The following is a 17,935-nucleotide window of genomic DNA, read 5'->3' as shown; positions in this document are numbered from 1 at the left end:
GCGTGAGATCCACTAACTTTGAACCAGGTATGCAAGTTACCAAGCTATCCTTATGCTCAGCAGCCATCCAGCTATCTACCATTCCTAATGATCTAATCACCCATTATAACGACCATCCTAAACCTTCCCTCTTGGGCACACGGCTCTGGAGATGCATCCTTGGTGTGAGAGGTTAAAACATCACCTGGAGGGCAGGTCCTAGCTACAGGATCACTTGCTGCCACACCAAGATGATGGACATGCACTGGATGAGATTTACTTAGATTTCAGAAAAATTGTTTATACTGTCCCACATAGGAGGCTTTTAAATAAACTGGGCAGCCTGGATAAGGGTCCTAATGTGGACGTCTGCTTTATAAGCCAGTTGAGTGACCAATGACAGTGGTAGTAAATGGAGTTCATTCTGAGGAGAGCACACTGATTAGTTGAGCACCTCAGAGATTAATCCTGGGGCTGGTTCTGTTCAATATTTTTGAGAACAATATTGAATACGGGTTAGGAGAAGAGGTTTGTCTTTTTGTGGATCTACAACAAAGTGGACTAAACTCTGCAATAAATTGGACACACCTGAAGGAGTAGCCAAAATGAGAAGAGATCTAAGAAAGCTAGAGGAGTGGTTGAGTGCTTGGCAGTTGAAATTCAATGCAGAGACATACAAAATCATGCATTTGGATTGTAGAAATCTGAAGGATTTACTCTGACCAGGGGAGAGACCTGGAGGTGATAGTGTCTAATGATCTCAAGATAGCAAACCAGAAGCAAACCAGAAGCCAGAAGAATGCTAGGATGCATAGAGGCATAACCAGCAGAAAAATAGGAAGTGATCATGGCACTAAACACCTGGAATACTATTTACAGTTCTGGAGACACATCTGAAGAAGGTTAGAGAGAGGCTAGATGAGACCAGATGAGATGGAGAGTTGGTCAACTAAAAATATCCTACCTAATAAACGAAGGATGACCGACGTGCCGCAAATGCGCAGTAGAGACCAGCTCTACCGCGCATGTGCGGGCAAGCACGTCGGTCTGAGCCAGAAAAAAAATGGCGGCGTCCAGTGGCAGCGGCGGCGTCGGGAGGCAGCGGCGGCGGCGGCGTTGAGTGGCAGCAGCGGCGGCGGCGTCCGGTGGTGGCGGTGGCGGGTGGCAGCGGCGGCGGCGTTGAGTGGCAGCAGCGGCGGCGGCAGCGAGAGAGGAGAGAGAGAGGGAGGGACTGACAGAGAGAGGGAGGGACTGAGTGAGAGGGGAGGAGAGAGAGGGAGTGGGACTGAGTGAGAGGGGGGACTGAGTGAGGGGGGAGAGAGAGGGAGTGGGACTGAGAGAGAGGGAGTGGGACTGAGGGAGAGGGGGAGGGAGTGGGACTGAGGGAGAGGGGGAGGGAGTGGGACTGAGGGAGAGTGAGTGGGACTGAGTGTGAGTGAGAGGGAGGGAGGGAGAGAGGGGGGAGGGAGTGAGACTGAGTGGGAGGGAGGGACTGAGTGGGTGAGAGGGAGGGAGGTAGGGGGTGGTGAAGAGTGAGGGGAGAGAGAATGAGGGGGAGGTGAGAGACAGAGGGATGTAGCCCGTTTTAATGGGCTTAACGGCTTGTATACCATAAAGGAGACGAGAAACAGGGGGAATATGATATACACTTTTAAATACCTTAAAGGTATTAGTAATTCAAAAGAGGGAAACTTTTTACAATGGAAATTAAGTTCTAGAATTAGGAGACATGATATGAAAATATGAAACTCCAAGGGGGTAGACTTAAGACTAAAATAAAAAACTATTTTTGTATGGAAAAGGTGGTAGATACCTGGAACGGCCTCCCAGTGGAAGAAGAAAATGGTACTGGAATTGGGAAGAGCATGGGATAAACATAAAGGCTCACTAGGATGGTAATAAAGTACTGGGGTAACATGCACAGAGCAGCAGTTACAATGCTGGACAGAGGGTGAGGGCATAACCTGCAAGGGGCAGCAGTTTCAGTCTTAGAAAGCCTTGTTGGGCAGACTGGATGAACCATTTATGTCTTTCTCTGCCATCATTTACTATTGCTACCATGTAACACAGCTCCCACTTAGGACACTCAGTCCCTCATTTATCTGTTAGTCCTCAAGGACAATTTTAAAAATTCACAGGAAAGAAGGGCATGGGGAGAGAAATACATTCATCTCTTAGATTCTAAAAATAAGGGCCTAAGACTTTCAATTCACGATACATTATGAGAACTTTTCGCACATTATTTGTTATTGGCACAATTCCTAGGAGAATCCTTTCCCTACTCAGCTGACACATTTTGTTAGCTAATCATTCTATGCTCAAAGACATCATAAACTAACCCCTTATGACTCATTTTAACTCAAAGAGGAATGACTGGCCAGGAGCAGCTTGATATTAAAGCAGCAACTGAAGTGAAAATTAAAAACAAATACTGAAAATTGCTGGGTGGCCGGCTCACAGTTAGAGCATACACAAATTGAAGGCTGGCAGCAGTGATAAGATTAAAATGTGCTGGGTAGCATTTGATGGTAGAACAAAAATTCATGGAAAACAGAATCACTTCACTCATGACTCAGTCCCATGTGTACTCCATTTCCAGTTCCCAGCTTTCCACATAAATTAATTCAGTTCTGTCAGCAGTCTGGAAACAAGCTATCAAAGATTACTTAGTTTTATTGGCTCTCTTTCTGGGTCCGTGTTCCAGCCAACCTCCTGACTCCCAGAAGTCCCAGGCAAAAAGGTATTTTCTCTTTGGCAGAAAACACAGCCAGCTCTGCACCCAGTCTCACCCATACCTTCCCTCCCTAGCAGCCTGCTGGCTGTCTTTTCAATTTCACAAAAAGGGCTGCATCTTGCTCCTGGCTAAGGCCTGAAAAGGATCTGGTCACTCTCTTTCCTGGAGACCTGATCTCAGGGACCCAACATGAACAGGATTTAGCTCCAGCACTTTCCTTTGCAAACATTTTCTCTGGGGTTGCTTGTTTTCACATTTCCTGTGCAGGATTTGCATATGCTCTTTCACATATGCTCAGTCTCCACATATTCATATGTTTCTTTATTGCACTGCCACTCTGTGTCATTTTGTGATATTGCATAGCTTGCATGTTCTACAGGATACAAGTTTTTTCAATCTTGATTGGTTAATGTTTGAATGCTTCTGAACTTCTTATTGGGTCTGTTCCTATTTGTTCTCTCTCTCTCCCCTCTTCTTATTGGTCCCTTGACTGAAAGCAGCCTGAAACTGTCTCACTTCCTGTTGGCTTTTTTCAATTGGAAAAGACTCTTGGCAAGCTATCATCTCTTCCTGAATCCTCTTTAAGCTCCTAAAAGCATCACTTTTTCACCACATCCAAAAATATTCACAACTTCTTCTACAGCTGCAGTTATCTGCCTCTGACTACTGATATTTCAGAGATTCCCATCACCCCTGTACCAGGTTCTGTTATCTGTGCTGCTATCCTTGGTACTGTGTCATTTACAACGAGTGTTAAAGTGTTAATCATTCAATAAATACCCCCCTTTTTGTTCATTATGTTATACTTTTATCTATAATTTATATGTACTTTTCTTTTCCTAAATTTGGTTCGAAGATACTTGTTATTTGTAACTTTTTCAAAGGTTTGCTTCGATGTAAACTGGTGTGATAAGAATCTTCGTCTTGAACGTCAATATAGTAAAAAGATATAAATAAATAAATAAATAAATATATATTTGGTAATAATAACTGAGTTTTCTCTAACATCTGAAGTTGAGAAAAAAAGGTTTAGCTGACTGTTTAGCAGTCAATTTGTGAGAACAGTATAGTGAAAAAAGCGTGAAATTCAAGGAGTTTTAATCAGAGGCCACGGTATAGGTCTAGCTGTATGGACATTTTTTTTTTTTTTTACAAATTAATTTAGAAGATTCCCCCTCTGCCAATTTCCAACACAGACTTGATTTGATGCTTATATCTTTCCAAAGTCATTCATGCTGTGCAATCAGTTAGTCAGCAAAGAGTAACAGTTCAATCCTGCTGGCCCACCTGCCTCCAACATGGGCCGATACAGTACAGTGCGCTCTGGTGGAGCGCACTGTTAGCCCACGTTTGGATGCGCGTTTTTGACATGCTAGCTTTACCCCTTATACAGTAAGAGGTAATAGCGCGTCGAAAATGCGCATCCAACCCCCCAAAACTAATAGCGCCCTCAATATACAAATGCATGTTGATGGCCCTATTAGTTATTCCCGTGCGATACAGAAAGTACAATGTGCAGCCAAGCACCCATTATCGGTTCCATCTGGGTCTACTGTTGGACCTAGTAAGCCAGGCCCTGCAGGGACTGAGCTGTAGGAGGTCTCAGCTGAGTTCATGGCCTCAGCAATCTGTCATGAGCTGGAGGGGTGAGCCCTTGGGCTGCTGCAGGGTTGATGCTACCTGAGCCGTGCAAGAACAGCTCAGGTCCTGGCAGGCGGTAGCTGAGACAAGATGAGATTAGAGCAAAGTTCAGGGATAGTCTGAGGCCAAGGCAGATGGCTAGCAGAGATGGCCAAGGTCAAGGCAAGCAGTGAAGAAGCAGGGGCCGAGAAACAAATGAGGGTCAGGGCAGGCAGCAATCAAGCAAGGTCTAGATCCATTCCAAGTCAGCACCAATAAGACAGTCCGAAGAAGCTAACAGGAAGTGGGAACAGACAAGGCAGGAAAGCAAGGCAGAGGCATGGCTGGGATGAGGCAGGAGCTGGAGATAAGGGCTGGAACACTGCAACACACACTGCAGGCAAGAGCATAGCAGGAGACCTGCTGCTGAGGAGCTGAATTATTTAAATACTAAGGATTTGATGTCATCAGCCAGCGCCCCAAGAAGTCCTGGTAGCAAGGTCTAGAAGAGGTAGTCCTGGTGGCAGGTATTTCTAGCCAGGAAGTAAGACTCTGCACAGTGCAGGATGCTATGCTGGTTGCACTGGGAGGTAAGGTCATTATAGACTATTCTGTGGATCACATGGAGAAAGCAAAGATCCTTAAGTATCAAGAGATGCAGAGACCAACAAAATGTGGCAAAATGATACAGAAATAATCCTAGTTGTATTGGGTACCATTGAATCTGATTAAGAAAAAATGTCTAAGTGCATCTTGGTATGTTGCTTCTAAAGATTACACCCTATGAACTCTAAAGGCTTTCTTTGGCACGATGAACTACTAAGAAGGGCATTAGCAGTAAAGTTAAGAGACTGAGATCATTCCCAACATACCCTGACTTACGAATGAGATTCATTCCCATCAAGGTATGCGCAAAACAAACCCATTTGGAGACATTGCTCCAAGATGACCAGTAACATTGTTAATAGATGTGTCAATACCAGATAACTATTCTGTAAAACATATGGAGAAAGAAAAGATCATCAAGTACCAAGAGATGCAATCAGAGACCAAGAAAATGTGGCAGAAAGATACAGAAATACTCCCAATTGTATTGGGTACCACCAGCCTGATTAAAAAGAACTTCTATATATATATATATATATAGAAATGACGGCAGAAGAAGACCAAACGGCCCATCCAGTCTGCCCAGCAAGCTTCACACATTTTTTCTCTCATACTTATCTGTTTCTCTTAGCTCTTGGTTCTATTTACCTTCCACCCCCACCATTGAAATATCTAGCTTGATTAGTTAGGGGTAGTAGGGGTAGTAACCGCCGCAATAAGCAGCTACACCCATGCTTATTTGTTTTACCCAGACTATGTTATACAGTACTTATTGGTTGTTTTTCTTCTCCCCTGCTGTTGAAGCAAGGAGCTATGCTGGAAATGCGTGATGTATCAGTCTTCTCCCATGCCGTTGAAGCAGAGAGCCATGCTGGATATGCATCGAAAGTGAAGTATCAGACACATTTGGTTTGGGGTAGTAACCGCCGTAACAAGCCAGCTACTTCCCGCTTTGTGAGTGCGAACCCTTTCTAAGAGCACCTTAATATGTCACCTGTACATATTACATCCTATGAACTCCAGAAAAAGGCGCTGTGGTGCAGAGCCTAACACAGTAAATGATGCTCCAACCAGTCTTCCCAGCAATGTGTTTAGGGTTGTAACTGCAGCTCCTCACAGCTTACTCCCCATGCCGTATGTTTGGGGTTGTAATTGCCTCTCCGGGCAGGTTACCCCCATGCAGAAAAGTTGCCACAGGTTACCCTGTTTCTTCATTTCTAGCCATTAAGGATCCTCTGTGCTTATCTTATGCCCCTTTTGAATTCCTCTTCTGGGAGGGCAATCCATACATCTACCACTCTTTCCAAGAAAAAAGTGTTTCCTGATGATGTTCCTGAGCGTAACCCCTTACACTTTCACACCATGACCCCTAGTTCTACAGCTTTCTTTCCTTTGGAAGAGGATTGATTCTTATGTATTAATAATACATTTCAGGTCTTTAAAAATCTGTATGATATCTCCCCTGTCTCTCCTCTCCTCGAGGGTATACATATTGAGGTCCTCAAGTCTTATCTCGGATGTCTTTTGCTGCAGACCCCACACCATTTCGGTTACCTTTCTCTTTTGACCACTTCTGTCCAGAGGAGCAATGAAAGAACTGTTTGCTTTTACTCTCCGACAAGCGTAATGCAAGGTTCTCAGAACATTCACTCCTCCGATTAGCCCAGCACTGCTGGTGCACAGATGTCCTAGTGGCCTGATTCATGCTCTTTACATGGTGCTGGCCAATCTGAAAGGCAAATGCAAACTTCTTCAGCAATGCACGAGAATGAATAAACAAGGGCTGAAGGGCCAGCTTGCAACGAATGAGAATTAGAGAGGCAGGACTGGTATAATTAGGGTAGGCCGACTGGACAGCACAGCCCAGGCCCTTGCCCCCCTGGGAACAAATAAACGCTGCCCGTGATTGCATGTCAGGAAGTGTTTATTCCGTCATATAAACAGCTTCATGGCTGCAGGGCCTTTGCAGCTGTTCCAGTTGTTTATGTAACAAATATTTTAGACATTCTAGCACTTTATTCACTAGGTCATGCCAGGCCCAGCAGAGAAAAGGTGGTGATGATGCATCTGAAGAGGTCATTCGTGAGGTGTAACCTTGAGATGGAAAAAAGGAAAACTCCCCTGTCCTTTCCCAGGAGCCCTGAGAGCACAACCCCTCGGACTGCCTCTCCTGCACCCAGAAAGGCGTCTCTTCCAGCTCCAACCACAGCTTCCTCATTGAATCACTATCAGGCTGATACAGTACAGTGCACTCTGGCAGAGCACACTGTTAACCCGTGATTGGACGCGCATTTTCGACACGCTAGCGTTACCCCTTATTCAGTAAGGGGTCGAAAACGCGCGTCCAAACCCCCCCCCCCACGAACCTAATAGCGCTCGCAACATGCAAATGCATGTTGATGGCTCTATTAGGTATTCCCGCGCGATTCAGAAAGGAAAATGTGCAGCCAAGCCGCACATTTTACTTTCAGAAATTAGCGCCTACCCAAAGGTAGGTGCTAATTTCTCCGGGCACTGGGAAAGTGCACAGAAAAGCAGTAAAGACTGCTTTTCTGTGCACCCTCTGACTTAATATCATGGCGATATTAAGTCATGGCGATATTAAGTCGGAGGTCCCGAAAGTTACAAAAAGTTTAAAAAAAAATAAAAAATAAAAAATTTGAAGTCGGCCCGCGGCTTGAAAACCAGACGCTCAATTTTGCCAGCGTCCGGTTTCCGAACCCGTGGCTGTCAGCGGGTTTGAGAACCGACGCCAGCAAAATTGAGTGTCGGCTGTCAAACCCACTGACAGCCGCCGCTCCTGTCCAAAAAGAAGCGCTAGGGATGCGCTAGTGTCCCTAGCACCTCTTTTTACCGCCGGGCCTAATTTGAATACTGAATTGCGCGCACAGGAGAGTGGCTTGTGCACGCGCCGGGAGAGCGGGCGAATGCTCTCCCGCGGACTTTACTGTATCGGCCCATATATAACCAGTTAGAACTGACCCACCCTTTAGAGGATGAACCATTGTTTGTTAATTTATTTCACTTGAGAAAATGGCCTCTCTTCCCATTAAGAAGCAAGGCGATGTACAACAAAAAGAAATTTAGAATAAACATCCAGAACACAAATGACCACCCATTGCTAGAAGTTTCCTCCTTTTACTCTCTAGAAAGATCTAGTCAGCCTTATATGTCCAATGTATGTGCTTGTATTTTTCTGCATTCGCAAACCTGAAAGATTTCTCAGCAAAGGCATTCCAAACCTGCCAGGCTCTAAACATGTTTCCAAATAGAAAGAGCAAATTGCAATGTTTTCATAATACCGGGGGCAATATTCAAACATTTTTAGGCAGGCGAATGTGTGTTTAGCCATCTAGAGATGGGGTTGCAAAATTTCCTCCCATGAACTTGACTAAAAGTACAATCGCTGGATGACAGCGAGCATATTTATAGCCATGCCAAAAGGGGGTGGCACCGAGGGAGGGCACACGAAAGTACACATAGGAATTTCATTTTGAAATCCCTGCACAGCCTTTCAAACATTTTCCGTAGAACTAGGGAGGTCACAATATGAAATTCCAGGGGCGACGACTCAGAACCAACATCAGAAAATATTTCTTCACCAAGAGGAATGCCCTTCACCACCTGGAATGCCCTTCTGGAAGAGGTGGTGAAGACGAAAACAGTAATCAAATTAAAAAATGCATGGTATAAACACTGTGGCCCCCGAAATGCTAGAGTTGGAAATTAAGAAAAGGGGTGCATGGGGGTAACCAGCATAGAGAGGCAGTTAGTACCCCTAACAGAGGGCCTGGGGATTACTACCCTTAACCAGTCAGCTCACATGATTTTGACACAATTGCAGCATCGCTCTCCGCTTCAACAAGGTGGGGGGAGGAATTGGGTTTAGACGTCATCCAACGCCAGGCCCTGACTTTTTCGGTCCGGGACAATGATACGCAGACAAAAGCACGTTCAAGAAGCAGCCATTGTAGGAATTATCAAGAAGGCTACTCACGCTGTAAAAATATTGCTAGCAATAATTTTGTTATGGGCTTGACAGTCGTTAGGTTATTATTTTTAATATTGTTACCCAGAACATAAGGCTTGGGAATAACCTGCACGGAACGGCAGTTATTACCCTTAACAGAAACATGGGGTCATCCTGCATGGAGTGGCAGTTACTTCCATAAGAAACTTGCTGGACTATTTGGTCTTTTTCAGCTGTTATTATTAGGTTACTTTGCACCTGAGATTTGAGCATTTTCTTGAATTTCCAAATTTCACAGGGAATTTCTCTTTAAAAATTAACTTGCAGGCCTGTGAGTGCAAAGTAGCAATGGGCCCACAAGCTCCTCCTAGGGTTTGATTTTTGTCCTCATTTGATTGTTGTCCTCATTTAAGAAAGGGATGATATTGAAGTCTGTGGGGCTGAATGATGGGAGTGAAGAATTTAACCTCCAATTACATGTAATCTGGAGGCATCGACACCACTAACAACCTAAACCAACCCGTCCTAGACTCCTTCATCCTGTCCCACTTCAATCCATTACTTTCACCCAATTCAAACAGACCATCTCTCTTTCCCTATAACTCGGCTTCCTCAATGCACGCTCAGCAAATAGCAACTCCCATCATGTACCAGACCTCACCGAAGAATTTAATCTCCAATTAATGAGACCTGGATTGGAGAGGGTGACTATCTCTCTCACTCACCTATGCAAACTCAGGTACCTCATCCACCACACACCTCGTCTTATGGGAAGAGATGGACAAGTTGCAAGCATTTTCAAGGATACACTAGCCCTTTAAACTAGTATCCTGGATGAGCAGCATGGAATCCATCTACCCCTTGGGATCCTGTCAGGTACTTGTGACTTGGATTGGCCACTATAGGAAAGAGGATAGTGGGCTTGATGGACCTTTGGTCTGACCTAGTATGGCAAATCTTATGTACTTATGTAGATCAAAAAATATTAGACAACTATCACCCAGGCTCCAGCATCCCTTTCCTATCTAAGCTAATAAAAAAAGTAGTCTACCTTGAGGAAAACAACATTTTACACTGCCAACATTTCGGTTTTAGGAAAGGCTATGAAACTGAATAACTGAATCTGTTCTACTAGCCATCACTAATAGCATCTACTTGCAAGCTGATCAAGGTGGTGATTCCCTCCTCGTCTTGCTAGACCTCTCTGCCGCCTTTGACACAGACAACCAACAACTTCTGATTCAGTGCTTATGTAACAATCGGCATTGATGACATCACCCTAAAATGGTTTGAATTATTTCTCTCTTATAGAACCCAGTCTGTCACTTGGGCCAATAAACCCTCAAAACCTCAAGCTCTCATGTGTGGAGTCCCCCAAGGGTTGGTCCTCGCCCCAATTTTTTTTAATATTTACATCCATCTGATATGTGATCTCATTATGGCCTTCAACATTAAGTAACAATACAAGTGCAAGGACAGAGTAAGTTCCTGGGAAGGTTTTCAAAACGTTGTATATTTATTATTTTATTACGGCAACTCCTTATGTTAAATACAGTCTTTACAATGACATTGTAAAGACTGTATTTAACATAAGGAGTTGCCGTAATAAAGACTGTATTTAACATAAGGAGTTGCCGTAATAAAATAATAAATATACAACGTTTTGAAAACCTTCCCAGGAACTTACTCTGTCCTTGCACTTGTATTGTTGCTTATAATTGAGAGTGCAAGATTTACTTAGGCGTGTGTTGGCTTCAACATTAAGTGCCATCTCTGTGTCAAAATCGGAGCTGACCAATCACCCTCCATTTCAAATTTCATGAATTGCCTTATTTCAGTGGCACAGTGGTTCAGCAACCCAAAACTCAAATTGAACCCCTCTAAATTGGAAGTTCTCTAGATTAGCTGCCATGGCCATCCCTTAAGGTCACCGCCTTATTTGTTAGGCATGTCATTACATCCCAAATAATCAGCACAAAACTTAAAAGTTCTAATAGATCAGAACCTTAGTATGGAAACACACATCTCCAAAGTAGTCTAATATCAATTAGAATATCAAAGTAGTCTAATATCAATTAGTCTAATATCAATTAGAAATTATTAGTCAAGCACGAAGTCTCCAATTCCTGCTTCAAGACTCATTTTACAGAAACAGCAATTAACACAGATTGTGAAGTTTTTCTATACAAAAATGTTATTCTATAAAACCTGAACAACTTATCTTATACGGATATGTCTTATTACACAGAAATCGTTGGTCAACACAAATTAAGTTATTGTTAAGTCATTGTTAATTTATTTCATACAACCTAAACCTAAAGTTAAGTTATTTTATACAACCTAAACAACTTGTCTTTTACAAAAACATCTTATTATACAGAAATCGTTGTTCAACATAAATTAAGTTATTTTAATTATTCAGAAATGCTCATATTAACAAGCATGCCCACCCCTAAGTTATTCTTCCATTAATACATTTCCCCCCCCCTCTTTGTTACTCCCAGTTATATCCCACCTTGCTACAATGTAAACATCTTCTCTTGTTCTCTGTAAACCGATGTGATATCTTGTATTGAATGTCGGTATATAAAAACAAACAAATAAATAAATAAATAGTAAAACCCTCATTCACGCACCTGTATCAGATCCACCAACTATGGAACTACCTAGATAAACACAATCTGGCTACAGTAATCCATGCACTAATTGACAGCAGAGTAGACTATTGCAATTCTTTATTCAATGGCATTTCCCTATACAATTCAGCCTCCAGCTCCTACATAATACAGTAGCAAGAATCCTAGTAAGAGCAAAAGCATCTGACCACTTAAAACCTATTCTCTCTCAGCTACACTGGCTACCAGTAGGGCTCATGATAAAATTCAAACTCTTTGCTTTGTTCATCGAGTACATGAACAAACAAGCGCCAGAATATCTCTCACAACTCCTTCTTCCTTATTCCCCCAAGAGAGAACTTAGATACCTCCTCTCTGGCCTCTGCTAGGTTGTCCTGCATCAGACTTCAGGCCTTTGGCTGTTTACTCACCAGAGATCTGGAACATGCTTCCATTATCCCTATGTTTGAAGCCCAGATATCTAACCTTCAGGAAGAATATTAAAGCATGACTTTTTAGCCAAGCATTCCCTACAGAGACTTCATGACCAGCAATCTAGTTACCACAGAAGTACTCCTATTTCTATATTAAAGGCAAAAGAATCTATGACTCTAGCTTTAGATATATAGATCCTCAACCAATATTGTTGATTTAACACTACTGTAACCTTCTTTGTTGTAATCCACTTTGAGGCCATTCATTGTAAACAGCAGAATATCCCATGCCAATAAATAATAAAAATAATATTTGAGAGGGTGATGCCACTGAAACCTATGGAAGGAATGTTATTGGGAATATGGTGTCTTTGAGGAGCAAGTTGTCAGTGTCTCTATAACAGCAGACCCCTAAAAGTAAAACCAAAACATATGCAAGCCTAGAAATTATTTGAAAAATATCAAACTAAAATTATATTCTAAACACGAAACTAAAATAAAAATCTGAGGCTAGTCACACCAATCATCAATATTTCAGTTACATATGAGTATTTATTTTCTAACAGAAAGCTGCTGCTGTGTACCAGGGAATCGGACTGTGGCTCATGGTCACCACAGCACTCCACCCACTTCCTCAACAACAGTGTACATTTTAGGGGCAATGACTACGTGGCCCCAGAGAGCACAGCCAAGATTTAGAAAGGTAGCTATTCTGATATGTTAATGCAGGGGTGAGCAACAGTAGTCTGTAGGGTAAAAGCCAGTCACACTCAGCAAAAATGTGCATGGAACCTGAGCCTGCACCAAAGTGCAGCCCTAACCAATACAAAAAATGAAGTCTTTAGCCACATGATGATCTTAGCTAGGCCCAGTGCGACCAAGTGTGCAAACCGTGCAATTGCACAGGGTGGCACACCCGTGAGGTCGGTGTCATGATAAGGGAAAGGCCGGTGCGGCTGCCGGTGGACCCAAACCCACCAGCAGCAGAAAAAGTAAGAATCCAGCACTCCACAACTCAGAAGAGGAAGCCCGTCCTGCAGCTCTTCTTCATGTGCCCGGCCTCACAATGCTAGCACTTTCTGTATGCTCATCTCGCAATTCAGGAGCTGAGCATAGAGGAAGTGCTAGCACTGAGCGTGTTGAATACCACAGGGCTGGCACAGAGAGGCCACAGTACGGGCTCCAGCTCTACAGCAACTCCTGCTCTCCCCAACAATGGAGACACAGAATGGCAGCAGCAATGGAGGAAAAATAAAAGACCCCAGAATTGGGTGGACTGATGCGCATTTCAATGGATCTGGATTGCTTTTTCTTGGGATACTGATGTACCCTGATTTCAATACATGTGCTGACCATCATATCAGTATATATGGGAACTCGCATACAAATATCAGCTGATTCATTCTGAAAACAGGCAGCAAATGCAACACATTGTGCAGATGAAATAGGCATCATATTATTATTATTTGGATGAATTTTTTGTTAGCCTAGACACAATAGAAAAGAGCTCCTTAAAACTGTTGCCCACAGACTGACTCCTTTTTGGAAAAAAAAGGATTTCTTCATCTGAACTACCAAAGCTGCAGTTTAAATAATATGAAAATATCTGACACTTGTTGTCTCATTTGAAATTGTTTTGAAACGGAAATGAGAGACAAAACCTACACGGGCAGATTTTAAAAGGCCTGCATGCACCAAAGCCGGAAGAGACAATGCGTGTCTTCGAGCGGCATGCACCCTGCAGTTTTTAAAAAGCAGCCCAACTAGGTGCACAAATCCGAAAGACAAAAAAATGGGCATGGCCTGGGCGGATTCTGGGCGGGACACGGGCAGTTCGGATCCATAGGTAAAAATGTGCGCGTAAGTACTTATGCAAACAAGCACATGCCGGGGTCCCCCTACTGCGTAACTTTACTTCTGTTATGGAGGAGGTTTAAGAAGAAAAAAAAACCCCAAACCCGAGGCTTCTCAGCAGGGTTTCTGGGTTGGGGCAAGTAGGGTAAAAGAAAGGCTAGTTAGCTGAGGGGGGTGAGGAAGTCCTGTCATTTAACTGGGCAGACTGGGAATGGACTGGGGAAATGGGTTTCTTACAAAATCTCCCCCACGTATGCGGTAGATGTGGCATTTGCACTCACCCATATAAAATTGTGCACACATGTACACGCGTCCTGCCGATTTTATAACAAGCGCGAACGAAAAAATATAAACCCAATTCAAAATATAAACACCCAACTCAAAAAATAATCAAACAGTGGAATTAGCGGTGAAAGTACGCAATCTAGGTGTAATAATAGACCCCCGAACTAAACCTGAAACAACACATATCACTAAAAATAAAAGAAGGTTACGCGAAACTAATGGTTCTCAGAAAGTTGAAACCTTTACTAACTGTGGCAAATTTCCGAACAGTTCTACAGTCAATGGTATTCGCAAGCACTGACTACGGTAACGCCCTGTTACTAGGTGTACCTCAAGCGACCATAAGACTGCTCCAAATACTGCAAAATTCAGCTGCTAGAATATTGACAGGAAAAAAGAAAAGAGACCACATTATAGGAACACTAGCAGAACTACACTGGCTACCTATTGGACAAAGAATACAATATAAAGCACTGTGTGTAATACATAAATTAATCCATGATGAAAAAGCGGAGTGGCTAAACACAGCACTTCGTGTACACGTGCCTCACAGAAATCTTAGATCGGCTAATAAGGCGCTATTAACGGTCCCAACGGTTAAATCAGCAAGACTCACACAGGTACGAGAGCGAGCGATGTCACTGGCAGGACCCGTACTGTGGAACTCAATGCCACTCAAAGTTAGACTGCAGAGAAGCTTTAAACTCTTCGAAGTAAGTCTAAAAACCTGGCTTTATAAACAAGCCTTTCATAAGCAGAACGAAGACAACAAATAAGCACATATGTAAGCAAGCACCAAGCAATCAACTTTAATAAACTTTCTCTCTCCTATCTCCTATTACATATTAGAACATTAACTTTATATAGGAACCGTAAAGAAGTTTTTATTCCAACCAAAATATAAGCAAACTCAACATATAGCTTTGATATTAAAAAATATGTTACCGTTATGTTATCTATACCAATCAACTGTTAACCCTATCTGTGCCTTTTTGTATACCGTTATGATGGTTAATTAACTTAACGACGGTATAGAAAAGTTTTTAAATAAATAAATAAAGATAATGCTATAGAATGGACAGGTCACAATGTAAGTTACTGTCAAACTTCTCATGTTGGTTTTTCTGAGTTAGCATGCGTTAAATGGATTTAGTGTGTCTTAAAACCATTTAGCTCATACTAAATATAAAAGTGCAGGCTAAAACCATTTACTGTGTGCTGAGAACAATAAAATAAAATGAACCCCCCCCACCCCGAAAAATAAAACAAAAGCAACAAAATGAAAAACAAAACAAAATGATCTTATTTTCCATGCATGCCCTTAATCTCTATTTTCTGAATTTTACTGGTTGCTTTGTTTGACCCTTTCTTTTCTTGGTTACAGCTCGACGGAAATAAAGGTCAACAAACAGGTCAAAAGGGACATTTTTAAATCTAACTTAATACATTTGTGACTCCACTAACTCAATCAAGGAAGCAGTCACAAATGTATTAAGTTACTCAAATAAAAAGGCATCGTCTACAACTTGTATGCTGACTTGTTTCTATGACTCTAACCAGACTAATATCAGTTTTAAAGAAGAGGATAAAGGCTGCGGAGAGACGAGCCACAGCTGCCCGGGATAAGAGGGTTACAAGGAAGGGACTTACTATAAACCAGAAGAGCCGGCACTGCAAAGGCATTTCCCCGTTTCAAAATGGCAGTCGCCGCTGAAGCAGTTGCTGCAGATGAAGGCGCAATTCTCACCGTATGTTCCATTGCGGCACTTGAGTTCACACCTAGGGATGAAAGAGGAAATATTAGCAGCTCTCAGCAAGGAGGCGTTGTACGTGGCTGCCTTTACAGTATGTAGGTCAGATAATAAAGGGACAGAAAGCAGATTCTGGCAGAGAGGACAACCCGCATCTTTCACCTTCAGAAAGGACTGGTAAATTGCCTGTGATCAGGAATGCGATAGGGCAGAGTTTCAAGATACTGTGGTTAAGAGCCGGTGAAGCGTGTGTGGTGGTGGTGGTGGTGGTGGGGGGGGTTATAAGGCGGTTTTGTGAATCTTATATTGTTAAGAAGGAATTTCTGAGCGTGGCAGATGAATTCCACTGCCCTGTATGCCACCTGCTTGGTGTAAAACCAGTCTCGCTTTATTCCTGTCCAGGGCCTTTTTTTTATTTTCCAGGGGGTACATGCTGGTACCGAGTACCGGCAGCTTTTCCTCCATCTGCCTTAATTTCCTTGTGGTCCTGTGCCATCTCCTCTTCCCTTCTTTCTTGTCTGCTGCCTGATTAGGGAAGTGGGGGAGAGAAGAAGGCTGGTGCTGTGCCGGCTAACGTTCCAACCATCGAACGCCGTAAAGCCTTAGGACGTACTTATTCAACCAGACACTTCATCTTAAAAAGGATTGACTGTCATGACATTAGTGAGTACGTTTCTAGTCTTTTTTTTTTCTGTCTTTTGATTTTTGGAAGTCCCGAGAAAGATAGGCAGCACAGTGTTATCATGTTTGTACCTTCTTTTGTGCTGTAATGTTTTTAAAACTGTGTGTGTTTTATGTAATCCGCCTCAATTTCTAAGTGAAGAATGCGGACAATGAATCCAGATTTATGTAAATGTAAATGTGGGGTCTTATGCTGGGGCTGCTGAGCTCCTATTGTTACTGTAAAGAGTGGTGGGGGGATAATATGTTAAGGTCCAAAATATCCAGGCAACAAAGCCTTTTCCTTTTGGTTTAGTGATTCAAATGTTTCAGCTTTTGGGACTATCTTTGTATTTTGCACATTGCAGGAGGAAATGCACGTCTATTCGTCCAGGGTTGCACTGCATGCCGCGTCTGGTTTCTTGGGATTCCCAGTTCAGTTTTTGTCTGCATATGTTTATGTATAATTTGTGGGTACTTACTCCCGATTTGCTGAGGGTCTAGCCATGTTCTGTCGGGATGGGGAAGAGGAGGGCCAGAGAGGGAGGTTCTTGAGTTGAGGAAAGGGAAGAGGGAGTAGAAACTGTTTGGGAAAGGGTTCCAGGGATCTGAGAAGGGCAAGGTAAGAAGGGAGGGAGGTTTTAGGATCTGGTGGGGGGGGGATAGAATTGCAGTGGGTGGGGAGGATATGTGGGAGGTGTCTTGTTCCTCCTTGCATCCTCTCTCTAACTTCCTACCCACTATGATATACACATAACACATACCCACATGCATTTGGCACCAATCCCTTCTCTCTCATGCACAGACAAGTCCCCGGGCTGATTCCTCGCTCATCTTTCAGCCTACTTAGCCCCTCCTAGTTTCCCCAAAATGGTCCCCCTTTGCCAGGGCCAGTGCAAGGGGATTAGGCGCCCTAGGCACCTTCTGCCCTGCGCCCAAGCCCCCTTCATCGTGCCGCCCCCACCCGGTCGCAAACCCCCCCCCCCCCCGATTGAGCCGCCAGTCCCATTAGGGGGCTGTGAGTAGCGGCGCCGCAGCGACAAAAAGGAGTGGAAATTGCCGAATCTCCACTCCTTTTTGGCGCCGCTGCTCGCAGCCCCACAATGGCTCACGCCCCCTAATGGTCGGCACTCTAGGCCCAAGCCTAGCTTGCCTGGTGCTTCTCCGGCCCTGCCCTTTGCTGTGTCTGCCGCAGGCTCTCCTTTCCCCTGCAAGCTTCCTGCAGGCAGAGGCTGGATCAGGAAACAAAGGGCTGAGTAAGGTTCAGCACGACCGAAAGGCAGCAAATCTCCAGCCGGCCTACTTGCCCACCAGACCTCCACTGCCCTAGGCCTGCTAACTGTGTGATCCAGGTGAGGGACTCTGCTTGTGTGCAGGGGTCTGGAGCAGTCCAGCTGGTTTTGTTTTCCCAGGAGGAGGGGTATTGA

The 17,935-nt window shown here is 43.7% G+C and overlaps 1 protein-coding gene across 1 annotated transcript in view; it reads right to left on the bottom strand.

The window, feature by feature from the left end:
• The window catches only part of SCARF2 (scavenger receptor class F member 2), a 187,677-nt gene that overhangs the window by 72,347 nt on the left and 97,395 nt on the right, over window positions 1-17,935 (bottom strand). Inside the window, 1 exon segment of the mRNA XM_029619839.1 lies at window positions 15,748-15,876. Within this exon segment, the coding sequence (XP_029475699.1) occupies window positions 15,748-15,876 (129 nt within the window).

Source organism: Rhinatrema bivittatum, chromosome 11 (genome assembly GCF_901001135.1).
Source record: "Rhinatrema bivittatum chromosome 11, aRhiBiv1.1, whole genome shotgun sequence".
In the NCBI taxonomy this organism is placed as follows: Eukaryota; Metazoa; Chordata; class Amphibia; order Gymnophiona; family Rhinatrematidae; genus Rhinatrema; species Rhinatrema bivittatum.
The sequence above is the reverse complement of the archived record's forward strand: the minus strand, read 5'-3'. Positions and strand labels throughout refer to the sequence as shown.